We start from the raw sequence: 27721 nt of genomic DNA, 5'->3' as shown, positions 1-27721 counted from the left end.
GTAGCTTATGATCGAATCAGCCAAAGCATTGTAAAGCATAATTAGAATGTTAAATGGTATTTTCTTCTTAATTATAACTACATTAGCCAAGAAGGCTCTGAGTTTGTCACATATAGTACTTATATGAGGTTTCCAATTAAAGTAACAGTCCACCACTAATCCAAGATAAGTATGCTTTTCAACGGTTTCTATGACTGGGCACTTGCATTGGTTGATGTATAGATGAATACAATTATGATTATGGGCTTTTAATCTATTATTTGTTTCGAAGAACGTCTTAGTGTATGGTGAGCGTATGTGAACTAGTTTTGTCTTGGATGCGTTAAGTACAAGCCCGTTGTCATGACACCACTTATTTAGTAAATCAAAATCATGCTGCATTTTTTCCAGTGCTTTGTTTACGTTTGAATCTGCTATTAAGAGGTAAGTGTCATCAGCGTACTGATACGATGAGCAAAATTTAAATATATTATTCATATAATTTACGTACGCTATGAAGTGCAATGGCCCGAGCACAGATCCTTGAGCTGAGCCTTCAGAAACAGATATTACATCACTTTTGATATTTCCTATTCTTACAAAATAGAACCTTTTTCTTAAGTACTCTCTGCACCATTTTAAAACGGGACCTCTAATACCTGTATTATTGAGCTTTTCTATTAAGGTTCTATGATTAAGAGTGTCAAATGCTCTAGAAAAATCTATAAAAAGAGCCAGAACGTGTCTTCTTCTATGTAAATGCCCATTTACTTCATCCGCAAACCTAGATAAAAGAGACGTGGTACTTTTTGTTGGCTGGAAACCGTGCTGATTTTTACTAATTATTTTATGGTCGCCGTAAAAGGTATAAATTTGTGCGCTGAAGTATTTTTCAATTATTTTATCAAGAGAGGGTAAGAGGGAGATAATTACTAATGTCGTCTTGTTTACCCTTTTTGTGAACAGGGCGAACATAGCTTTGTTTAAGGTCATTTGGATAAGCTCCTACTAGCTACTTAAATTATTATATAGTATAATAAAATTACTATATGAAATATACTTAAAACCATAAAAATAATATGTTTTTAATTCATCGATTATACGTGGATAGATAAATCTATGCAAAAGCCAACGTTCTAATAACACAGAAAGAAATCGTTGCTCCGCGTATTATTCTACTTTTATTTATCTACGACTATTAAAACTATTTAAATACGAACTGGCACCACTAATTCATTATTGCTTAATTTTTTTTAACGGATTTTATACTAAGGAACTGAGTAACAACAGCAAATGGTTATTAGATAACATTGTAACATTTAAATACAGGAGAAATTGAGTTTAATATAGTGTAGGCTACCTGGCATTTATTATTTGTTTATGTATATTATATTTATTTGTATTTCACATATATTAACTTTTATTATTTAATTTATAAAATATTATTTTTTATATATATTTAATAAACAAGCATATCCGCACGATACCCGTAGTATACGGCGTATTTGACATTACTTATTTCTCTCACAATTTTTAAATTCAAACTATTTTGTCATTTCTAAGAGAACGCTCTAGAAAGAGTACAGAGCGCATGATCGAGAATTTTGACAAGGGCTAGCGAGAAAAAACGTAATTTGATTTTGTAATAAATAAAATTGTGGATATCGAATATCTATATTGTTCGAGTGTTAAACTGTTAATAAATATATTGTTTAACTCCTAAACTGGTGACCCCGCTTTTGAACGATGGATAAAGAATATGAAGATGCACATAGTGGTACCACGCCGACAGAAAAATCTCTCGATAGTGATATTGAAATTTTTAAAGTCAGCGCTAGACTGCCCCCGTTCTGCCCGGAGGAACCTGAACTTTGGTTTGCGCTAGTAGAAGGGCAGTTCACAATATCTGGTATAACAAGAGATGCTACAAAATTTTATTATGTAGTGGGCCAGCTTGACAACGAAATTTCCAGAGAGGTAAAGGATATTATTATTAGTCCACCACTTACTAACAAATTTTTAAAGCTGAAGACCGAGCTGATTAAGCGGCTAGCGTCATCTAAGGAAAAGAAAATTAAGCAGCTTTTGATGCACGAGGAGCTTGGAGACCGTAAGACCTCTCAATTTTTGCGTCACTTGAAGAGCCTTGCTGGTGTCAATGTACCTGATGACTTCCTACGGACCATTTGGGTTAGTCGTCTCTTGCACGGAATCCAGACAGTGCTCGCAGGCCAACCATCTTCAACCTGCATCGACGATTTGGCAGATTTAGCTGATCGTGTCCACGAGTTGGCTACTCCGTCACCCGTGGTGGCGTCTGCCAGCCAACCCCAAGCCAGTTCCAGCTCAGCCGTTGAAGCACTAACAAGAGAAATCGCCGAACTTCGGAGACAGTTCCAGCAACTAGCCTCAGAAAGAAGAAGTAGATCCAATACCAGATCCGCAAGATCATCTCAGCGCAGATCGGCATCCAGGTCTAAACGATCGCAGTCGAACTTCAGGAAGTACCCACTCTGCTGGTACCACTGGAAATTTGACGTGAAAGCCAGCAAATGCATAAAACCATGCGACTTCAAGGAGGGAAACGCAAAGGGCGGTCAATAATGGCGACTGCTGACTGCCCATCCTCTGCTACTGGTCGCCTATTTCTCACGGATCGAGCTTCGAAGGTGCAGTTTTTGATCGACACAGGAAGCGATCTAAGTGTCTACCCTCGGTCCCTTCTTCGATATCGTCGTGCCAAAACGAACTACAATCTGTGTGCTGCAAATGGTTCTATTATAGCTACATATGGTTTTGTACATTTTAATCTAGACTTTGGCTTGCGAAGATTGTTTAATTGGCGATTTGTTGTAGCCGATGTAACTAAACCTATAATAGGCGTAGACTTTTTGAATTTTTATGGTCTCAATGTTGATTGTCGTAACAAACGCTTGTTAGATAGTATAACGTCACTTTCATCCACAGCCAAAGTCGTTAGTTGTAGTAATATAGCCTCTGTCAAAATCTTGACCGGTGAGACTCGGTATCACAAAATTCTTGAGGAATTTCCCGAAATCACCCGTCCAAGTGGTACATATCGCGATATTAAACACAATACTGTACACCATATTCGCACCACTCCAGGTCCTCCAGTATCTTGTACTCCACGTAGATTAGCACCCGATAAACTGAAAATTGCTCAACAGGAGTTCGAGGCTATGCTTGCTAACGGGACGGCTCGACCTTCACAGAGTCCTTGGGCATCTCCTCTTCACCTAGCGCCTAAAAAGGACAACAGTTGGCGTCCCTGTGGTGACTACCGTATGCTTAATGCCCGAACTGTACCTGACAGGTATCCGATTAAACACATCCACGACTTTGCACACAATCTCGTGGGCTGCAAAATTTTCAGCACCATCGACTTACTGAAGGCGTACAATCAGATACCTGTCGATCCAGCAGACATTCCGAAGACCGCGATTACTACTCCATTCGGTCTATACGAATTCCCTTTTATGACCTTCGGACTCCGGAATGCGGGTCAGACCTTTCAGAGGTTTCTAGACGAAGTTACTAGAGGTCTAGACTTTGTCTTTGTTTATCTGGATGATATCTTAGTCTTTTCTAAGGATGAGCAGCAGCACGAACACCATCTCCGCCAAGTTTTCACCAAGCTCAGAGAATATGGCTTGCTAGTGAATACGGCAAAATGCGTTTTCGGTGTGCCAGAGGTAAAATTTTTAGGTTACTCAATCTCCGAGAATGGCTCCAAACCTTTGGAATCCAAAGTACAGGTGATTAAAGAGTTCCCAACTCCAACTACGGTACGTCAGCTCAGGGCATTCTTGGGCATGCTCAATTTTTACAGGAGATTTCTTCCTAAAGCAGCGGCAGTCCAGGCTCCACTACATGCGTTGCTGATGGGTTCTTTCAAAGGGTCACAACCTATTAATCTTAATGGGGAGGCCCTCGAAGCCTTCATCGCATGTAAGAACAGCCTCGCAGAGGCAGCTTTATTAGCACACCCCGACTGTACTGCTAAACTTGCATTGGTGACAGATGCCTCCGATAAGGCAATTGGTGCAGCCCTGCAACAGTACAAAAACGGGGCATGGCAGCCACTAGCTTTCTTCTCGCGGAAGCTGAGCCCATCACAGGTGAAATATTCACCATACGACAGGGAATTGCTTGCCATATATGAAGGCATAAAATATTTCAGATTTATGCTCGAGGCCCGACATTTCATTATCTATACTGACCATAAGCCGATCAGTTTTGCATTCCATGAAAGGAAGAAAAACTGTTCACCTAGACAGTATAGACACCTCGATTTCATTGCTCAATTCACATCCGATATCCGACACATATCTGGCAAGAGTAACGTAGTTGCCGATACCTTGTCGAGAATTGAAGAATTAGGTAAACCGGTGAGTATCGAGAACATAGCCCAAGCCCAATCGTGTGACTCAGAGCTCCAAACCCTTCTAACAGCAGGTTCGTCTCTGCGTTTAGAGAAACTGACGGTACCTGGAAGTCGAGTTCCGCTGTATTGCGACGTCAGTACACCGACCTCTAGACCCTATGTACCTAAGATTTTTCGCAAGCAAGTCATTGAGAGCCTTCACTCGCTGAGTCATCCTGGCGCTAGTGCGACAATAAAACTCGTTGCAGAACGATTCGTTTGGCCTGGCATACGCAAAGACTGCCGTGAATGGGCTCGCGCATGTCTAGCATGTCAGAAAGCCAAGGTCAACCGACACGTTACTTCACCTCTTGGTACGTACACCTTGCCTAAAGTTCGTTTCACCCAAATCCACATTGACATTATTGGCCCTTTACCACTTTCGCAAGGCTATCGGTATTGTCTAACGGCGGTAGACCGATTTACTCGGTGGCCGGAAGCAATGCCGATCACAGATATTACTGCGGAAACAGTGGCCCAAGCACTACTGTCAACGTGGATCGCTCGATTCGGTTGTCCATCTACAATTATAACCGACCGTGGTCGTCAATTTGAGTCGGCGTTATTTCAGTGCCTCTCAAAGACCGCTGGTTTCGAGCATAAGCGTACGACTGCGTATCATCCAGCGTGCAATGGCATGGTGGAAAGATTCCACCGTCAACTCAAAGCTGCCATCGTTTGCCATGCTAATGACAGGTGGACGGAATCTCTGCCATGGGTTCTCCTAGGCATTCGTAGTGCCTTCAAAGAGGATCTTCAGAGCTCTTCTGCTGAGCTTGTTTACGGAGAGCCGTTAAGATTACCGGGCGAATTCTTCCAGCCTGCTGATGGTGGTACAACGGATCTCTCTGACTTCTCCGCTCGCCTTAAACAGATCGCATTACGATTGAAACCTTCGCCCGCTTCTCGTCACGGTAGCCCGAAAGTCTTTGTTTATAAAGAACTAGCTACCACCGATCACATTTTCCTCCGTGAAGACGCATCGCGTGGTTCTCTCCATCCTGCATATTCAGGCCCCCATAAGGTTTTGTCAAGGGATGACAAAGTTTTCAAAATACTTTTAAAAGGTAAAGAAGTCACGGTATCAATAGACCGCATTAAGCCGGCCTTTATACTGTCTGACTCTACAAATTCTGAACCAGAACCTTTACCAAATGTTCAGAAAGAGCATACAACTCGTTCTGGACGTCGAGTTCATTTTCCAGATTTTTATCGCCCTTGACGGTCTCTGTGCTGTGTGGCTACGGCACTAAAGAATTTAGCCACCCCCTCTCTTCCCGTGGGTGTCGTAAGAGGCGACTAAGGGATAACACAGTTCTGCTACCACCTTGGAACTTGAGAAGCCGACCGATGGCGGGATAACCATCCAACTGCTGGCTTTGAAATACACAGGCCGAAGACGGGCAGCAGCGTCTTCGGTGCAACAAAGCCAGTACTGCGGTCACCAACCCGCCTGCCCAGCGTGGTGACTATGGGCAAAACACATGAGTTCACGTTATTTTTGGCGTAAACTTGTGGAGGCCTATGTCCAGCAGTGGACAGTATAGGCTGTAATGATGACGGTCTCTGGAGGGGGGTGGTGTAGGCTACCTGGCATTTATTATTTGTTTATGTATATTATATTTATTTGTATTTCACATATATTAACTTTTATTATTTAATTTATAAAATATTATTTTATATATATATTTAATAAACAAGCATATCCGCACGATACCCGTAGTATACGGCGTATTTGACATTACTTATTTCTCTCACAATTTTTAAATTCAAACTATTTTGTCATTTCTAAGAGAACGCTCTAGAAAGAGTACAGAGCGCATGATCGAGAATTTTGACAAGAGCTAGCGAGAAAAAACGTAATTTGATTTTGTAATAAATAAAATTGTGGATATCGGATATCTATATTGTTCGAGTGTTAAACTGTTAATAAATATATTGTTTAACTCCTAAAATAGTATTACCTAAACATTGTCAATATTGGTTTAGTAAAACCTTCATACTTTCCCCTATTACCTTGAATACAAACTAAACTAAGCTTGCCCTATAATAATAAATAAACTGTTTGTATTATGTTACCCTTTTTATATTGTTTCCCTTTGCATAAGGTAATCTGATAAATATTTATATTCAAACAACGGATACACACAAAAGGCTTAAAAATAAGGTTACTATATATAACTTAAAACCATACAATAATCATATTTTACAAAAATCTTTACAATACGTAATGAATTTTTACTAGCATAGTCAGTCTACTCTAGGGGTTGTGGATTCGATTCCCACCTCAAATCTAGGTGTAGTGTATATTAATTTTTATGTATATGTATTATTTATATGTAGAATCATTACGATGTTCCCTAAAACACAGACGTTAAATTGCCTACCTTAGGAACAGACGGCCGTATGATGCTGATGACACTACTTTGTTCTACATTGGAAATCCAATTCACGATATATTGCGATGTGCTCAGAGTTATCTGGATACCTTAGAGAGGTGTTTTCAGAGTTATGTACTTACTATTAACGTATCTAAGACTATTTATTAATTTATCGCGAAAAATAAAAATAACCCAGATCATGAACACCTCAAAATAAATAACCAAATAATTAATAAGGTAGATAAGACAAATACTTAGGTTTAGTTCTGGATATCTCTATTTCATGGAAGCCACATATCGCTATAGTAAAAAATAAATAATAATAAATACTCTTTATTGTACACCACAAAGAAACATTACAACAAAAGTGATACATGAAAAGAAAGATGTACAAAGGCGGTCTTATCGCTAAGAGCGATTTCTTCCAGGCAACCTTTGGGCATAGGACATAGCGAAGAAAAAGAGAAGCGGTAGGGAAGTGTACAAACAGTTGATAAAGAATTGGCATATAGTTAACAAGCAGTACGATATTAATAGAAGTAAATATACATATACACATACATATACACACAATATACATACACATACATATATACAAATAAATATATACATATATACTACATAAACAAATACTACATAATATATATATTTATGGAGCTGATAATGATAATTATGAAGTATTTAGTGACAAAAAATGCGCCTTTAGATATTTTTTAAAACAGGCAAGAGATTGAGCTTTTCTTATAGAGAGAGGAAGAGAGTTCCAAAGTTGTACAGCTTTAACAGAAAAGGAGTTTGAATAAAAGGAAGTAGTATGAGAAGGAGTTTTGAGTGTTAAGGTTGAAGATGACCTGAGGGAACGTTCATGAGTGTCACAGAGAAACTCAAAGCGATTTTTTAGATAACGCGGTGTATCTGGATGGAAAAGTACACAATATAGTAAAGAAAGGATGTGAGTATTCCTGCGAAAGCGGATAGGGAGCCACTTGAGTTGATTACGAAAATCGGAGACATGGTCATATTTGCGAAGACCAAATATGAACCGTATGCAGAGATTCTGGAGGCGCTCAAGCTTATTTATCTGCTCCACTTTAAGGTCTAGGTAACAAATATCAGCATAGTCAAGAATCGGTAGTAGGAGTGACTGTGCTAACGCAATTTTGGTAGGCATAGGAAGAACATATTGAAGCCGGCGGAGGGATCTGATAGCTGCGAATAATTTGCGACTTAACTCACTCAGTTGATGCGTCCACGAGAGGTGACTGTCAAAAATTATGCCGAGGTTTTTTACTTTATCGCTGTAATTAATAACGGTGTTATTAAAAATGACGGGTGGTATAAGTGACCAGTCAATTCGAGACACTAGTTTTGAACTACCGATGATAATGACTTGACACTTAGAAGGATTGACGTTTAAACCGTATGATTTACTCCAACTATGAATGTTGTCCAAGTCATTATTCAACTACAAACAACAAAATAAATCGATTTCTGTAACGGGCTTGTTTCGTGGTATTATGCGATGTTTACCGCGAAAAGTTAAATATTAAGTATGTATAGAAATCAGTTGTGAAACCACAATAGATTAACTTGTAGAAATTTTGGGTACAGTTGCTAAAAAAAAACTTAACGCCCTTGCAAATAGCTCAAAATATAGGTTTTATTTCATTGTGACTTCTTAGACCCCAACCAACAAAGTTTATAGAAAAACTAAGATAATGGACATTTCGTAAATACACTTGCATTTAGATTCAAAAGATTTTTAATAATGATATACATACACACCTAACTTTCACAAAGAAATCTCACATTAATAAAATTAGGCTTAGACACGCTGATCACATTGTACCACATAGACCAAGAACAAATTACGGCATAAAAAATTTAATTTTTAAAGGAACTCAACATTAAAATAAGTTACAACACACAATAGCTTTTAAAATCTTATCACCCATCCATTCATCCATCAGATTTAGAACTCCACTGATGAACGTAGGCCTTCCTAATGTTCCTCCCTAATGACCGAAGGACCGGAGGTCCTGTGCTCTCTGAATCCAGGCTTCCCCCTGTAAGTATTCATTAGATCGTCAGTCCACCTGATTGTGGGGCGGCTTGTGCTCCTTTTGTCCAGACGTAGTCACTATTCGAGAACCTTTCTTCCCCATTGGTTGTCGGTTCTTCTGACAATGTGGCCTGCCCATTGCCATTTTAGAATAAATAAAAAAATACTAATAACCATTACATACTAAAACATACTAAAACAATAATAATACATAATACATGTAATAATATACACATAAAAAATATATTTATAAAGTACACTTATGCCATATCCAGTTTCGCACAGACCAAGGAATCTTTTAATATTCTTTTATACTCATTGGCATACACACTTTATATAACCTTTAATATTATATCCTACCCTCAATATTTTCTACATTTTTTTGATTGTAGGTAACTGTCCTCTTTCAAGTTTAAATTTTAATTGTTTCTTATGTAAGTGAATTGTGTTATTCTTATTTTAAAAAAAACTTCTCAAGCCTGAAATAAATTATTTAATTTAATTATATACTCAGTAACAGAAATCATATAATTTTGTTTGCTTGCAAACAAAAAAAACCGACTTCGATGACATCGACAAGTAATACAACATAGCTAGACGAAAAAATAGTCAAGTAAATACGCATTATTAGAGATCACTCAAGAAGCATTCATCAGTTTTCAATCAAATTCAAATGGGACACATGACAAGCAACAACTTTCGATTAAATTTTTTTTTTATCAAAATCGGTATACTTAGTACACTCACAAAAAAAAAACAATCGAATTAAGTCACTTTACTTTTTTAGCGAGGTTAAAAATATATATGGGCAGTCTGAAAGCAAATTTATATTCTCGAAATAAAAATGTAACACAAGTGAAAGGAGTTACAAAGTCCTTCTCTATTTTTGATTGTTGTCAGTTAACTCATTAAATCCGTCAAACAATCTGTAACAAATGTAGTCTCATTCCTCTTTGCGTTCACAATGAGCTCAAACATTGAGCAGAAGTAGTAAACTCAAGTATTAAGCTCCAGTGGCTCTCAACGATTCTAAACATTTCATACAGGAAAACGTCGGTTGTTCCAACTAAATTGAATATAAAATGCAGCTGACGGAAGCAATTCTAAAATTTTACGCCACTTGAAAAACAAATCTCTATTTTCAAATAGTTCGCTTTAAGAGGAGTAGTGTAGTAAACTTGTGGGCTGGACATACCTTGTAACAAAGCATTCAAAGAATAGGTAGTATATGTTATTTCCCTCTTACCCTCTCACAAAATAAAGCAATGAGTATAATGCTGGAAGCTTTGTTACAACTTATTTTGCGAAAAAGTTCTAAAACTTAGAAAAAAAAAAAAAAAAAAAAAAAATTACAACAAGTTCGCGCCAAAAATGGAGTGAACTCATGTGTTTTTCCCATAGTCACCACACTGGGCAGGCGGGTTGGTAATCGCAGGGCTGGCTTTGTCGCACCGAAGACGCTGCTGCCCGTTTTCGGCTTGTATATTTGGAAGCCAGCAGTTGGATGGTTATCCCGCCATCGGTCGGCTTTGATAGTTCCAAGGTCGAACAGCTTAAAAAGGTCTACAAAAATGTGCTTAACTATGTCTATCTCTTAGGCATAACCCACAATAATCATATTTTATCCTTTACTTTTTACAAGAAATAATGGCTTATTTGCGAAGCAATTTTAAGCGATACAGCATTAATCCTTATCCAATTAAATACCTTAAAAACATAGTGTATTTAATATATATCAATATGGCTCTTTACGGCATGTAATTTAAATGAATATTTTCGAAGATATTACAGATTTAAAATACTGGGACATAGCGGTTGCGCGATGCGTTGGTACCGACCGGGGCCTGTGAATGTTGTATATAAAGATATTCTGTAGTATATTTAGTATCAGCATTGCACCCGTGCGAAGCCGGGGCGGGTCGCTAGTGTGTTATACATTAATATATAGTACAGGAACACTGATAGTGTTAGAGGTTTCTAGTGGGATGTCGTAAATAAACACATTTTTTGCGCTTACATTGCAAATATAGGCAGTCCTCGACTTACGTCGTTTCAAGTTACGTCGAACAATGTTTTGACACTATTTCTCAAGCATACATCAATTGTTTCGATTTCCGGCATAGAAGAATTCACTTCTAAACAGAGAAGTTTTAATGTTAATAACAAAATTTGTGCAGTCTATCAATGTTACCAAGACCTGTGTGATAGCAAGAAGAAAGAAGCGAAGCAATCTAGAATTGATAGTTTCTTTAAGCCAAAAGTTTAATTTTTTATTTCTCATTACATATTTTGATTATTAAAGTTTTATCATTATTATTAAAATTAAACACACACAAATACCAAAAATAACTAGCAATTGCATAAGTATATACTTTTTTTTAAGAACTTACATTCTTAAAGTATGTAGTTATATCCTTTGTTATAAATGCAGTTTTTTTTTTTTTAATTTTGAATCCGTGTGGATCCTAACTCTTGAGTTTTACATATAAACGTACATCGCGTATTTCGAGAACCTAATACGCCCTAAGTACGAGGACTGCCTGTATTTATTTTAAATTTTATACTAGCTGTGTCCGCGACGTCGTCCGAGTGGAATTTAACAAAAAAGTTTTACGATTCGCAGAGTTATAAAATAAATAAATTTCTAAAATAAAAGTAACCTAAGTTACTCCTTATTACATCAGCTATCAACCAGTTAAAGTCCTGTCAAAATCGGCCCAACCGTTTCAGAGATTAGCCGAAACCAACAAATAGACAGACAGACAGACAAAAATTGTAAAAAATGTTATTTTGGTATACGTACCGTTTACCATATGCATTTCGTAAAAAAGCGGTTATTTTAATATTACAAGCAGACACACCAATTTTATTTATTTGTTTAGATGTATAGATTTAGTATCAGCATTATCAGCACCCGTGCAAAGTCGGGGCGGGTCGCTAATAATGATATACATACATAAAATTATATTTTGTAAATTTTTATTAAGTTTGGTGAGTGTATTGTCTTTGTTCGTTTTTGTGCATAAAGGACAATAAATTCATTTTATTATTTGTTTCAGACTGTAAAATGTCACTGCTGGAAATAGGCCTCTATCTTCATGTACCAGAAGGATTTCACAAAGACAGACATCCATATAGGAAAGAAATACTTGTAGGTGCGAATACAAATATCCACCCCGAGCGGGAATCGAACCTGCAAACCGTTGGTTTTTTAGGCGCCGACATGCACCACTACACCAGAGCGGTTGTTTATTTTTCTTATTGTTTATTGACTGGATGTCACTCCACCCGCTTAATATATAATAGATACATATATTATAATAAATACTTATATAAATAATATAGTAAATTTACTTATACTTACATATATAAAAATAAGTGGTTAGAGGAATACGCCCCGACAGAGAGAACAAATGACCGGGGGTTAGGGCTGTAGGCTGAGTAACCGGCGGACAATCCTAGCCGAGTCAAGTAGCACCGCCTTCTGCATCCTGACTGCGAGCGAACCGTCCCGGACCTCCAGTTGCCTCAGATGCTGAGCGAGGCTAACCGGGATCAAACCGTTCATATTTTATTATTGTTTATTTATTATTAATATTTAATATTACTATCATTATAAAATAAAAAATGTAAAGTCAAAACTAATACAGATTATTTATTTATGGCGATGGTGTCGAAAATTGAATGTGGAACATTTTGTATGCACAGTATTCCATGAGAGCGAGGAACAATGGATACGCGACTTTTTTACCCATTTGAGGTGTACAAAAATACGCAATAACCCCCGCTCCAGCAGTATACCAACCCCAGACCCTATCATTTTGCTGAGAATAAACACATAAGGACACAATATTGCACGCTATCACCAAATTTCCCAATTGTGGATTGTCGTTTCCCGCCAACGCCATAACGAATGGAATCAAACCAGAGACAAGATGGAGGGTACTTAAACTTTTATCTCCATGATATATATCTGCCATCAAACATGGTAATGCTAAATATCGAGTTGCGCTGGTACTGATATTATAAGCTGCTGTGAAGTCATTGTTAAATTTTCCACCTGAAAAAAAATACATATTTATTGCTATTCCCAGTTACCTATACCGTCAAAGCTACTGACAAATGGTTTTCTTTTTTTAAAATGTAGCGTAAAATTTTAACATTTAAAAAATCAAAGTAAGATTTTTATAAGTTCTAATATATGTTTTGCATGTCGTTGTTTTATAAGAGAATTAGCTAATAGGGAAAAATATCTTACTTTGAAAGTGTAAAAACCCCAACAATCCATGTACGAAAAAGTTTGCATGCATCCCCGGATGAGAGTAGCTTCTGACATGAACGCGGCCCAGACTTTGTCCGGCTACACAGCCCAACACAATGTGTGCAATGGATGCGTTAATATCATCTTCCTGGCCCATAATATGCTGTTCATTTAAATAAAATTGTAAATACTTAACTAAAAATGATAGTGACGTAAATGACAAGAGCAAGTCATAAAAATAAACTAAAAACAAAATTATTCATAACTAAAAAGTTTCTATGCTTATGCTATCTTTAACTTAAAATATTTAAACTAAATAAACGTAAATTATAACAGTAAATAGAAAAAGCAACAACCGCTCTGATTTAATGATCCGTGTGCCATGTACGCGCCGGACATTTGTATTCGTACAAATATTCCTTTCCGGTTTCGATGTCTGTCCTTGTGGGTCTCCTTACCGTGTCTAGAAGAGCTCGTTAAGCTGTCGGTCCTGGTTGTTATCATATACACCTGATAGTTCGTTACTGTAGTAGGGAATATGTTCGCCAACCCGCAGTGAAGCAGTATAGTGACGTGAATTAAGCTCCGATCCTTCTCCCACATCGATAAAGAGGCCTATGGCCATCAGTGGTATTTTACAGGCTTAATCGTATAACAATCAAAAATTAAAAATATCTTTATTCAAATAGACTTCAAGAGCACTTCGAATCATATTAATCATATTTAAAATTTCAATTATTTTTAAAAGTGAAGCTACCAACGGTTCGAAATGCAAATTCTGCAAGTAAGGACTGGCAAGAAACTCCGCAGTTACTCTTTTTTTTATTTATAAACTGTGTTTTTAAACAAATTTAGTAATATCTTGCATGAAATACAATGTCACTAAGTGCACACGTCTTTATCATCTGTGTAATCCTGCACAGAATAATAAACTTTAGCTATTATGATTCGCTGTGTGGTTACGGCATTAAGAACATAGCCACCCCCTCTCTTCCCCTGGGTGTCGTAAGAGGCGACTAAGGGATACACAGTTCCACTACCACCTTGGAACTTAAAAAGCCGACCGATGGCGGGATAACCCCCCACTGCTAGCTTTGAAATACACAGGTCGAAGACGGGCAGCAGCATCTTCGTTGCGAAAAAGCCAGCCCTGTCACCTGTCACCAAGCCGCCTCCCCAGCGTGGAGACAATGGGCAAAACACGTGAGTTCACTTCATTTTTGGCGCGAACTTGGCCTATGTCCAGCTGTGGACTGTATTAGGTTAAAGTAAAGTGAGTTATTATGACTTGTTTGCAGCGAGATAGAATTCACACAAGATTATTTTTCTATGCATATGTCTCGCTCATATGTATATCTCATAAGTTTTGTACTCTGTAGTCTGCTGCGGTGATGAATTCACACAAGAAATTTTGTCTCCGCTGTTTACCGCGAGTTTGATTGAATTCAACCCCAGATGACTAACTCTTTTTGAAACCATATTTGACAAAATTTTGAGCTTAAAATTGTTTACAGCCGTATTTTAATTTATTTTAATACAAACTTTAAATTAATTCTCAGACAATTTAAATATCGTTTGTGAAATTTTATTATACCTGTGAATACCATAACCCAAAAAAGCGACGTTTACCTTTTGCGATTTGTACGATAATTCTGTCTTACCGAAATACGGAAATACTGAAAAGCAACGATTTCTCCACAAATTATAAATTTGAAGCGACGATCTTTTTTTGGCGGCTGAAATTTGAAAACAGTTGTTCAATTTAATTTACTTAACGACTTGAAGTCGATTTTTTTTGTTGGCTGTAACGATAATTGTTCCGAAAACACGATAAAATCATAGTACCTACCATGTACCTACTGTGTCGATCAGACGGGCAAAATTTTCTGGCAACACTAAACAAATTTTTTATACCAAGAAAGCCAATTCACCCGAAACCGAACGTTTGAATCAACTTGAAACAACAAATTAACATTTAAAACAAAAATTATTTTTTTATTCAAAATAAAATTTGTATTAGCACATATAATTATTTAGTATTTTATAAAAAATCGATAACAATAAAATTTTACACTTGAAACAAGAATAGTTGCAACACTGCTCTAGACCATAGAAAGAGCAATACGCATAGACAAAGCCTAACCCAAACCAAAGGCTTCCATTTTGGCTGTTAAATGCGTAAGAATTTACAAAAAAAAATAACGTTGTAAATCGCCGTGTTTTGCCGGACGTGATTACAAAGTGAATTCATTATTATAGTGATTAACAGTCGAGGATGGCAGCCAGCGACTCTGGGTCGGATGACTCACTTTATCCTATTGCAGTACTAATAGATGAGTTAAAAAATGAAGATGTTCAACTGAGATTGAATTCTATCAAGAAACTTTCAACAATAGCACTTGCTCTAGGCGTCGAGAGAACTAGATCTGAGCTGATCCCGTTTCTGACGGAAACGATTTATGATGAAGACGAAGTACTCCTAGCTCTTGCTGAACAACTAGGTAAGTAATTTACTTGCCCCATATTTCAACGTTCTAGTGTTTATCTTTGGTAATCTACGTATTATTGAGTTTGTATTTAGATTTTACGATCTCATTTATTAAATGTTTTATACAATACTTCCAAGAAATAAATTTATATTTTGATCGATATAAAATTACAAGAACTGCTTAAGAAGGGTTATATTTTAATGGTCCTGACTAACACTAGATCTCATGGGGTTGTCCCATAAATTTAAATTCTGCAATTATTATATTTTATTATTAAAATAATATTTTGTTATCTAAGTACACATAGAATACAGTATATACTAAATGCTGAAATAAATGAATATTCCATTTCACAATGAAAATCACTATTATTTTATCTCTTTGTAAATTAATTTTAAATTAACTAATTCATAGACAATTTCATTATTGTGAAGTGAAATAAAATTATACAGCAAATAAATGAAAATCATATATATTACTTATTAACAAAATACAAGAAAAAAATTATATAGTATTTATTGATTAATTAAACAGACTAAAAATCAAAATACTTTGTGTGTTTCAGTTAGTGTTTAAATTAAAATCTAGGCAAAGATTCTCTAGTTAACAAATATTTTTTTTATAGTAAATAGTAGCAAATCTGGCAAAGTTAATACTGCCTTTATTTTCACAAATATATCAATCTTTTAATTTTATTTTATACAAACCTTGTGATGACAATAATAAAACACAAAATAAAAAATCGTCTTATTTCAGTGATTCATTTTTAATTATAAAGATATAGTGTAGAATGTCTCAAAAATTTTATTAACATTATATTCACGACCTCGCGGAACAATCTATTTAGTGTGTCTACTTCATACCTTATGATATTTGCAAATTATTTGTATATATGTGACTAAACTAATATAGCTAAAAGCAATCTAACAAACAATTGAATTGAATTAGATATAGTGTAGAAAAATCCTAATATGATTAATGCAATGAAGGGCATAATATATACAATAAGATATTAGTATCAACATGGCCATATTATTTATAAACAATCTATATCTGTGTTGATAACAAAAGTCTTAACTTTTGTTTTCATGATTAAATCACATTTTTGTATATCTACTCTCATAGATATTGGATGAAAATATGTTATCATAGGTGTAGACATGGGATTTTTGAACTATATTTTATACAAATCACTACTATAAATCGACCGTATTACTCAATTCGACAAGGAGATATCCCCGGTGTGGTACCATGATAAGAAAACCAGGATCTGATGATGGGATCCCGGAGAAATCGAGGGAAACCCTAAAAAATTGACGTAATTTTTACTGGGTGTATTGATTTTGTTAATTTTTAATTGAATCGAAAGCCATTATTTATTATGTGGTCACATTTAAATTTCATTGAGATCTGATTACAACTTTTGGAGTAATCTTTGATAGTGCATATTTACTTGACTATTTTTTCATCTACCTACGTTATATTACTTGTTAATGTAATTGAGGTCAGTTTTTTTTTCCTTTGCCCACAAACACAATTATTGTTTACCAATTATGCTTAGAAAGATTTTCATCTATTGCAGAATCCTTATCTGAAAAAATGAATATTAATATAAAAATTAGAATATAAATGTAAAATTTAAATTTTAGTCTATTATTAATAATTGTGTTACTACACATCGTAAACTAAATCTAAATTTTTATTGCAGCTTATATAATTTGCCACTACACGCCTTTTTCAAGCCAAGAACCTGATAAGGGCAGGTTTTTGGGAATAATACATGATAAAGATATTATAATGGGGGTTTATAGTTTTGTATGCATTGTCTGTCAGTTTTTTTTTTTTTTTTTATACCAGATTAAAAATAGAGCAATTAGCTTTAAGGGCTTTGATTTAATATAAATATTTGTTATATAAAAAGGTAATTCTGAAGGTATTTAACAAAAAATCTATTTATCCATCCAGGAAACTTCATAAACCTCGTGGGTGGTTGTGAATACGCCCACTGCTTACTTCCACCCCTGGAAACACTTGCTACTGTTGAGGAGACTGTTGTTCGTGATAAAGCTGTGGCTTCATTGAGAGCGGTGTCGGCTCACCACTCACCTCAAGCCCTGGAGCAGCACTTTGTACCATTGGTTCAACGTCTGACTGGCGGAGACTGGTTCACTTCTAGGGCGTCTGCATGTGGCCTATTCAGGTATATATTTTTGTGTATATTTATTTTTTTATCTATATAAGTGTAAACATTTTTGAATATCATATCAAAAATTGACCGCTCCAGCGGGGTTCGAACCCGCGTCTCCGACTGACAGTCGACACTCGTTGTAATATGAAACTTTGAATAGTTACGGATTTCTGTAAAGAGCTCACTATAGACGGCGCCACGGTTCGCTTAAACCGGATATAAAAATCATCATATCAAAAATTTCGATCTAGCGGGTACATCGTTCCATAGCTTAATTGGCTAGAGCGCCGACACGGTCAGTCGGAGACGCGGGTTCGAACCCCGCTGGAGCAGTCAATTTTTGATATCTCACTTCACTTCAGCCTATCGCAGTCCACTGCTGGACATAGGCCTCCCCAAGTTCGCGCCACACATCCCGGTCTTCCGCAATCCTCATCCAGCCTACACCGGCAATCTTACGTAGATCGTCGGTCCAACGGGCCGGAGGACGTCCCACACTGCGTTTGCCAAGACGCGGTCTCCACTCTAGGACCCGTCTACTCCAACGGCCATCGGTCCTACGACACAGATGACCAGCCCACTGCCACTTCAACTTGCTAATTCTGTGGGCTATGTCGGTTACTTTCGTTCTCCCGCGGATAGTCTCATTTCTAATCCTGTCTTTGAGAGAGACCCCAAGCATAGCCCGTTCTATTGCACGTTGAGCGACTTTAAACTTGTGGACCAGTCCTTTGGTCAGTGTCCACGTCTCGGCTCCGTATGTTAACACAGGCAGGACGCATTGCTCGAAAACTTTTGTCTTCAAGCATTGCGGAATCTTCGAAGTGAAGACGCGACGGAGTCTGCCAAACGCCGCCCAGCCCAACCGAATCCTCCTATCGGCCTCCTTCTCGAAGTTGTTGCGGCCTAGTTGGATAGTATGGCCTAGGTAAATATAATCCTGAACAACTTCGAGAAGGGTACCATCGACCGATACCGGTATCGGTATGACTTGGTTGTTAAACATAACTTTCGTCTTATCCAAGTTCATACAGAGACCGACACGTCGGGAGGACTCGTTTAGGCCGGCCAGCATTTGGCCTAACTCATCCAGCGTCTCCGCAAAGATGACAATATCGTCGGCGAAACGAAGGTGAGAGATGAATTCACCGTTGACGTTGATGCCCCGTTCCCCCCAATCCAAGGTCTTAAAAACATCCTCTAGCGCAGTGGTAAACAGTTTCGGTGATATTACATCCCCCTGTCTTACCCCGCGCCGGAGGGAAATAGGTCTTGTTCTTTGGTCATTGACATGAACGGTCATCGTCGCCGCGTCGTACATAGATTTTAGTACCTCGATATATCGCCAGTCGACATGACATCTCTGCAGAGAGTCCAGGACAGCCCAGGTCTCGACGGAGTCGAAGGCTTTCTCGTAGTCCACAAATGCCATACACAGCGGTTGATTATATTCTTCCGTCTTTTGGATAATCTGCCGAACAGTATGGATGTGGTCCACGGTGCTGTAGCCATTTCGAAACCCAGCCTGCTCTGGTGGTTGGAATTCGTCGAGTCTTCTGGCGAGACGATTCGTAACAACCCTCGAAAACAGCTTATAGACGTGGCTCAGAAGTGAGATCGGTCTGTAATTCTTTAACAGAGACTTATCGCCTCTCTTAAAGAACAGCACCACCACACTCCTGGACCACGCCTCCGGCGTGGTACCTCGGTGGATGACGGCGTTAAATAGTCTTGCCAAGGCTTTCAGGACAGGTCGCCCTGCGGCTTTAAGGAGTTCAGTGGTAACTCCGTCATCCCCCGGGGCCCTTCCGTTTTTAAGCTGCCCGAGCGCTGCACCAATCTCATCCTCTTCGAAGTCCGGGATACACTCCGAATAATGGCGCAACAATGGTGCCCGTGGATCTTCGGTGTCCCAAGTCGCAGGCTTGCGTGCGCTCGACGAGTACAGCTGTCCATAAAAATTCTCAACCTCTTCTCGGACCTGAGGGCGAGAGCAGACGGTTCTGCCATCTGCTGTTTTAAGCTTCGCAAGAAGGCTTCTCCCCAATGGTCTTTGGAAAACTTTGGACCCCCTATTCTGCTCAATCAGAGTAGCAATCAATCAATCAGTAGTAGCAATCAACAATATCATTTTTGATATGATATTCAAAAATGTTTAGAATTCCTAATATGTGGGTAACACAAAAATAAAATCGTAGATATTATATAAGTGTATATAAAAGATTTCCACCTATATATTGACTCATCACGATATCTCTGGAACCATAAGGCGTAGAGACTTGAAATTTGGTAGGAATATTCCTTTCGCCGATGATTAGAGGTCAGCTTAGAACGGTTTTAAGAAATTTCACCCCCAAGGCGGGTTGCGGGGCCGTTAACAATGAAAAATTCCCGTTTTTAAACTATAACTCCTATCAACTCCAAATTTGGTAGGAATCTCCTATATGTGATGTTGAAATGATCAATGAGCGGATTTTATGATAACTCATCCCCAATAAGGATTAGGGGGAGGGTTAACAACGAAAATTTTAAATGTATGTAACATCGAAACTACTGAACCATATTTTAACAAATTTTGTAAGCATTTGTAATTTGGTCCAACTTGGGAGATAGAGTAGTTTTTATCTCAATCGGACCGGGTAGGTGGCGCTGCTATCGGTAACTCCGAAACTATTGAACCTATTTTAATCAAATTTTATAAGCAACTGTAATTTGGTCTGACTTGGAAGATAGGATAGTTTTTATCTCAATTGGACCCGGTAGGTGGCGCTGCTAACGGTATTTAGCTCCGAAACTACTTAACCAACATCCAAATTTATTAAGCATCTGTAATTTGGTCTAATTTGGGAGGTAGGGTAGTTTTTATTTCAATCGGACTCGAGAGGTTGCGCTGCTATTGGTATGTGAGCTGTCAAATTTGGTAGCTGTTGCTGTTGCCGGGCAGGCAACGTCTGCTGGCTACTGCATTCGACCGACTTTTTGTATCTATATATATTTTATGAATGTTTGTCTGTATGTCCTTTATAAAGTCGTAAACTATGCATTTGATCATGTCATGATCTTCATCAAAGTGTTGTGCATGAGCCCACAAAGGATCCTGAGTTGGTACGACAAAAAAAGCGCGGCAACGCACGCAAAGTACAGGCTAGTATTACTAATGTTTTTGTTAGAAATATTAAAAGAAATCGCCAGAGTAAATGTTGGTTATACTGTGAAAAAAAAAAAACAGCAATTAACCGCAATATAATATAATAAGTATTTAAATCTCCTATTCTAGTGTCTGCTACCCCCGTGTATCGGCCCCTGTGAAGGCAGAGCTCCGTGAGAACTTCCGCTCGCTATGTCAGGACGATACTCCGATGGTCCGCCGCGCTGCCGCCTACAAGCTGGGCGAGTTCGCGAGGGTGGTTGAAGTCGAGTATGTGAAGAGCGACCTCATACCCATGTTCGTTACTCTGGCTCAGGTGAGGGTAGTTCTTTAATGATAATGCGTACAATACAGAAAAAAATATTCTGCTCAAAATCTAAATAATGCTGCTTTCAAGCACTGTTGTGATTAGTTAATATTGTGTTCCTGTTGTGAGATGACCAGAGTTCCTGTGGGGGTCAGGGGGATAGGGTCGCGGCAACTCTCTTGCGATGCTTCTGGAGTTTCAGGCGTCTACAGTAATTGGCTTACCATCATATGAGTAGTATCCTTGTTTGCCAATCTAAAGACTTAAAGAAGGCTTGAAAAATGATCACACTGCCTTTCCTAGGATTAGTGGATGAATGAAGTTTTTAACCTTTTCAGACCGTAAAGCATAAAAATGTACTTATTGTGTTTCTTATAAAAAACATTTTAATGTAAATCATTTACCTTTAAATAGTAATCTTACTAAGTAAACTTTATTAATCTAACATGAGAAGTCGTATTTGATATCACTAAAAATCTGGATAACTGTAAATCTGTGAAACTAAAAAGAAACTGAAAAAGGATATGGAATTTGAAATAGATAGTTGAACCAAATGCGAAACAATTAAACAACAGAAAGCTAGTCTGTGACAAGCTAAATATAAAACGAGGACAATTCAACTAACTGGATCACTAACTACTACATCCATATTTAGTAATTCGTGAACATAATTATGTATGTTATCTCTTGCTCTACATAATTACCAATTATTTAACATTTATATTAATAAGCTATTACTTAAATATTTATATTCGAAATAAATCGAAATAAGATTCGAAATAAAGATATTTTTGTTCAAGTAAGTAAAAAATAAATAAACTTCAAAATAGTAGCCAGAAAAAGTTTGTGAATCCTTTGTTAATTTGAAAACACAGCACACGTCTAAACCAATACAAATATCTGTATGTCCTATACAAATAATTTAAGATTTTGTCAATCGAAGATTGAATTTCTGACCGTTAGCAACTTAGCATATCAGACAGTAGCTGTGTGTACCAATGTGCTATCAAGTTCAAGATAATCTTGAAATGCTAAAGGTTTATATATGATACATTCAGATACAAAATTAATCTTACAATAAATTATTAAAATTGAGCTAAGAGAACATTGATTCACAAAAGAATATTTATAATATAAATTCTTTAAATATTTTTTCTTATAATAATAGTATACAGTATATTTCATAGTCTTTGACAAGAAAAAATTGAAAATAATGAATTCTGTTATCCAATCTTTATTTAAAAAAAAAAAAAAACTAATATTTCCAAACAAAAAAACTAATCCACCACACTGCTTCAATTCAAGTCAGTGGATATATTTCCCACTATGAGTAACAATCGCTATCAAGTGTACATGATAACGACCGGGACAGACTGCTTAACATGCTCTCTGAGGTGCGGAAGGGAGACACACAAGGATTAATAACAAGACTGGAAATAAATATTAGTATAAATACCAATATCCACTCCGAGCAGCCCGCGACCTTCGGTGTTTAAACGCCGCCTAAAACTGAGGTAGGGCACAGCAGGAATTTCCTGCTCAAAATATGGAGCAGCCCGACTGGCGTAGTACCTCGACCTTACAGAAGATCACAGCTAAATAATACTGTTTTCAAGCAGTATTGTGTTCCTGTTGGTGAGTAAGGTGACCAGAGCTCCTGGGGGGGGTTGGGAATGGGTCGGCAACGCGCTTGCGATGCTTCTGGTGTTGCAGGTGTCTATAAGCTACGGTAATTGCTTACCATCAGGTGAGACGTACGCTTGTTTGCCGACCTAGTGACATAAAAAAAAGGTCAGTACAGTTCAACATAGCGATACGAATAAAGTTGCCGTCGTCCGCAGGACGAGCAGGACTCGGTGCGGCTGCTGGCGGCCGAGGCGTGCGCCGCCGTGGCCGCGCTGCTGCCGCCCGAGGACATGGAGCAGCTCGTCATGCCCACCGTGCGCGAGCGCGCCGGCGACTCCTCCTGGCGCGTGCGCTACATGGTGGCCGAGAAGTGCGCCTCTCGTACCTTCACCTCTGATACAGTCACTTGAACCGAACGCTTCCTTTTTTATTCTAATAAAAATTGCATGTTTTTAGAATAAAAAAGGACATGGGTTCATAAGCCCGTGGATGTATATCACATGTAAAAAAAAAAAACCGAACGCTTCTCACTGGCCTTGACACGTTCGCTCTGCAATACCACTTAAGCCGAACGCTTGTTCACCTATACCTACAAGTTGACATTTTCTTTCGAAATTCCATTCATTAGATATAGAATTAAGGAACGAAACCACTGACACTGAGGGCTTGGAGAAAGTGATATAAGTCAATGCTATGCTTAATCGAATAAAATTTAATAGTTTTACGCCGAGTTGCACGAAACAAAATTAAAATTTAAGTAGAGATTAAACTAATTTAACCACAAAAATTTCATACAATTCTTTGAGATTAAACTAATTTAACCACAAAAATTTCATACAATTCTTGCGATTAAATTAGTTTAATCATTACTTAAATTTTAATTTTCTTTTCGTGCAACTCGGCGTTAGAAACTCAAAAATATATATAGTTGTGTGGCTACGGCAGTAAAGAATATAACCACCCCCTCTCTTACCGTGGATGATAACCATCCAACTGTTAGCTTTGAAATACACAGGCTGAAGACGGACAGCAGCGTCTTCAGTGCAACAAAGCCAGCCCTGCAGTCACCAACTCGCCTGCCTAGCGTGGTGACTATGGGCGTTTTTGGCGTGAACTTGTAGAGACCATATGTCCAGCAGTGGACTGTGATAGGCTGAAATGATGAAGGATATTCATTGCTAGATAATCTTACTAATCCAAAATTTATTTCGATAGGTTTGTGGAACTCCAACAAGCAGTGGGCCCCGAACTAGCTCGTACAGACTTAGCACAGATATTCCAGGCTTTGTTAAAGGACACTGAAGCTGAAGTACGAGCTGCGGCCGCTGAGAAAGTAAGTATAAAATTATTTTGTTAAAAAGGAAAATTAACATAACCTTTAAACAATATTTCAATTGCCGTCCCCGTTAGTTCTGCTTGATTTAATTTTTATATATGTATAAAAAATATTAGGATTGTATACTTTTCTTATAAATGAAACAGTAGGAATTGGTTCAGTAGTATTCTCTGCTAACTACTTACATTATGTACAACAAATAAATCCTTGCCTAGTTACACTAGTGTAGACAAGACCCTACCTACATGACTATGAAAATGAACCCAAAAATTTATTACACATTTTGTAGTATAATTTCTTATGTATAGTTTTTCAAATAAATGACCTCTCTTAATATTGTTATTGTATAATTTGACAACTAATTTCTTTCCAGGTAAAGGACTTCTGCATGAACCTCGACAAAGCCCACCAGGAACAAATCATCATGACCATGATACTGCCACAGATCAAAGACTTGGTCTGTGACCCTAACCAGCATGTGAAATCTGCCCTTGCCTCCATAATCATGGGACTGAGCCCCATCGTCGGTAGACAGAACACCATCGAACACCTCCTGCCCCTTTTCCTTACACAATTAAAAGATGAATGCCCTGAAGTCCGACTGAACATTATATCAAACCTTGAATGTGTAAATGAAGTAATCGGTATACAGCAACTAGTACAATCCCTTTTGCCTGCAATTGTAGAGCTCGCTGAAGACACGAAATGGAGAGTCCGTCTCGCAATCATCGAACATATGCCACTTTTAGCCGGCCAACTGGGACAAGAATTCTTTGATGAAAAACTCACCGGCCTCTGTATGTCCTGGCTTATTGACCATGTATATGCTATCCGTGAAGCGGCAACATTGAATCTAAAGAAACTCGTCGAACAGTATGGAGCATCATGGGCTGAAACAAATGTTATACCAAAAGTATTAGCAATGTCCCGCGAACAGAACTATTTGCACCGAATGACGTATCTGTTCTGCATCAATGTACTGTCAGAGGTCTGCGGCAAGGATATAACGACAAGAGTACTTCTGCCAACAGTTTTGTCGATGGCCGATGACAATGTTGCCAATGTTAGGTTCAATGTTGCTAAAACCCTACAAAAGATGGCGCCATATTTAGATCCCGCTGTGATTCAGCCTCAAGTCAAGCCAGTTTTGGAGAAATTAAATGTTGATCCAGATGTCGATGTGAAATACTTCGCCTCAGAAGCAATCGCCGGTATAGCTGGTTAATTTTTCTCACCGTAACTTTTCTATTTTGTATTTATTCCAAGCGATCGTTACACGAAGACCTGTGTTACTGTTTACCAGCGCGTATTGTTTTCATTCCAGTGTTAAACTCAATAGACAACACTTCAGGCGGCATTTAATTTGCACATATTGAAATTGTAAACAAATTTAATATAGATAATAAAATCCATTGTTGTTTTATTTTACCTTCTCAGTAACTAAAATCTTGGCAGCAGAATTTAAAAATAAAACTAGTAATAATTATAAAATGTACCTGAATATTAATATTTAAAATAATTTTATGGCTTTGAGGGTCCATTTACATACACTTCAGTGAAAAAGATACTAGCAGTTGCATAAACCATATCAAACCGGCTAGAAACCAATAAAAAGAAGGTTTCTTCAAGAGCTAAGTTTATGTAAGTTTCCACCATTATATATTATAAAGGTATCATTGCAAGATTTTCGTATTATCCAAGACTAGCCCTTAATTTTATTTAGGGTAGAGGCGCCTACCCATTTTGGGCGTAACTCGAACGTGTCAGAATAACAATAAGGGTAGCCTAACGCCTTGTAAAGTACTACAACCTTGATTATATAATTAGTAGAAAAAATCGATTTGTATAAAACTCGAGCACCTCAGATTATTATGCGATACAGCAGATGCTTCATCTGGATCTCGTCGTATTGACCCATAATCTAGTATAAGTATTCTCCGCTAACTACTCAAAATATAATTTTATATTGTACCTACATATTAAAAATTGAGAACCAGTGTAGTTATTTAGCTAGCTCGGCAATTTTTTTATCCGATGTTTCCAAAGTATGCGTGTAAGATCAGATCTCCGCCTATTACTATCTAAAACAATTTTTAAGTAAATGAAATCCATTAAACATTATATAAAATTATTATATAGTTTGATAAATAACTAAAAAACAAGTTCGGATTTATGTGAGAAATTGCAAAATTGACTTGTAATTGTTTGCAGCGGTTGCGTTATGTAGTTGCGTCAACTGCAATACGAAGAGCAAGGCGTAGTGAAACAGTCATGCATTCTATCGACGGTGATACTGGCTACTGCAATACCGCGCAGCTAACATCTACTAAATCGTAATAAAATAAATTTTATTTTACTAAGAGCACAAATTTTTAAATATTTTGGAACATATGGACAAAGAAAAAAATCTAATCGAACAACCTCAACGCTGTTTTTTTTTTGATAATTTAAATCTATATTTAACCTTGCGTCGTTAGCTAAAAGTAAGAAAGCTTATAACAAAGACAGTTTAGAGCAAGGTAGATGAAGATATTTATGTTTCAACTTAAAGAAGATGCAAATTAAATTACGAGCAGCACATGTTACCATATCATGATCAGAGATTTAACGGCTTTTTACTAAATTCATGGATGTATACACGGTACATATACCAAAATAACATTTTTTACAACTTTTGTCTGTTCCGGCTAATCTCTGAAATGACTGGACCGATTTTTGACGGACTTTCACTGACCGATAGCTGATGTAATAAAGAGTAACTTAAGGTACTTTTATTTTGAAATGTATTTATTTTATAACTGAACAATAACTTTTTTGTTAAATTCCACGCGGACGAAGTCGTTAATACTAAATAAGATAAGATAGAAAAGTAGATTAGTCTCAGTGCTCGTAAAAGATAAATAGTGGCTAAACCTGCAGTATACAGAAATGCTTTTGCGGTCACAACGCAAAAGTCCAATACTGCGATAATTAGATAAGTTACCATTTTTTACTCCTTTTGTAAAACAATATTTTATTAAACCCATATTAACACTATATATTCTGCTGGCTTTGTCGCACCAAAGCCACAAAGCCAGTACTGCGGTCACCAACCCGCCTGCCCAGCGTGGTGACTATGGAAACACATGAGTTCACGTTATTTTTGGCGTAAGCTTGTGGAGGCCTATGTCCAGCAGTGGATTGTTTATGCTGTAATGATGATATATTCTGAGGAATTGTTCGGACTAATACCTACAGCAGAATTCCACCACCGGACATCGCGTCAAAATTCAAAATTTCTCCCTCATCACCTCGACGTCTGGAAGTCTACGACAGCTCGATTTTTGCGCCATTTTCTGCCACGCACGATCCCTCTATGGAACCAGCTACCACCTACGGTATTTCCGAACCGATACGACCTAGGGACCTTCAAAAAAAGTAGCATTCCTTTATGAAAGGCCGGCAACGCGCCTGCTAATCCTTTGATATAGCGGGTGTCTGTGGATGTTGTTGTTCACATA

At 37.5% G+C, this 27721-nt stretch overlaps 3 protein-coding genes across 3 annotated transcripts; 2 read left to right on the top strand and 1 right to left on the bottom strand.

Annotated features, from left to right (window-relative positions):
- Positions 1 to 1725: 1725 nt before the first annotated feature.
- Positions 1726 to 2583, top strand: LOC123665121. The gene has a single exon (XM_045599467.1). The coding sequence runs from the start codon at positions 1726 to 1728 to the stop codon at positions 2581 to 2583; it is 858 nt and encodes a 285-aa protein (XP_045455423.1).
- A 9925-nt stretch (positions 2584 to 12508) lies between these two features.
- On the bottom strand, positions 12509 to 13284 carry LOC123665231. The gene is made up of 2 exons (XM_045599566.1): positions 13125 to 13284; positions 12509 to 12926 (listed from the first exon to the last, which is right to left on the bottom strand). The coding sequence occupies exons 1-2, from the start codon at positions 13282 to 13284 to the stop codon at positions 12526 to 12528; spliced, it is 561 nt and encodes a 186-aa protein (XP_045455522.1). The 3' UTR covers positions 12509 to 12525.
- Positions 13285 to 15402: 2118 nt separating this feature from the next.
- On the top strand, positions 15403 to 25633 carry LOC123665233 (serine/threonine-protein phosphatase PP2A 65 kDa regulatory subunit). The gene is made up of 6 exons (XM_045599568.1): positions 15403 to 15628; positions 17582 to 17816; positions 21082 to 21268; positions 23101 to 23255; positions 24101 to 24218; positions 24595 to 25633. The coding sequence occupies exons 1-6, from the start codon at positions 15403 to 15405 to the stop codon at positions 25444 to 25446; spliced, it is 1773 nt and encodes a 590-aa protein (XP_045455524.1). The 3' UTR covers positions 25447 to 25633.
- The last annotated feature ends 2088 nt before the right edge of the window (positions 25634 to 27721 follow it).

The sequence above is a fragment of the Melitaea cinxia genome, chromosome 23 (assembly GCF_905220565.1).
Source record: "Melitaea cinxia chromosome 23, ilMelCinx1.1, whole genome shotgun sequence".
NCBI lineage: Eukaryota > Metazoa > Arthropoda > Insecta > Lepidoptera > Nymphalidae > Melitaea > Melitaea cinxia.
Note: the sequence above shows the minus strand (reverse complement) of the source record. Positions and strands in the feature narration are given on the sequence as shown.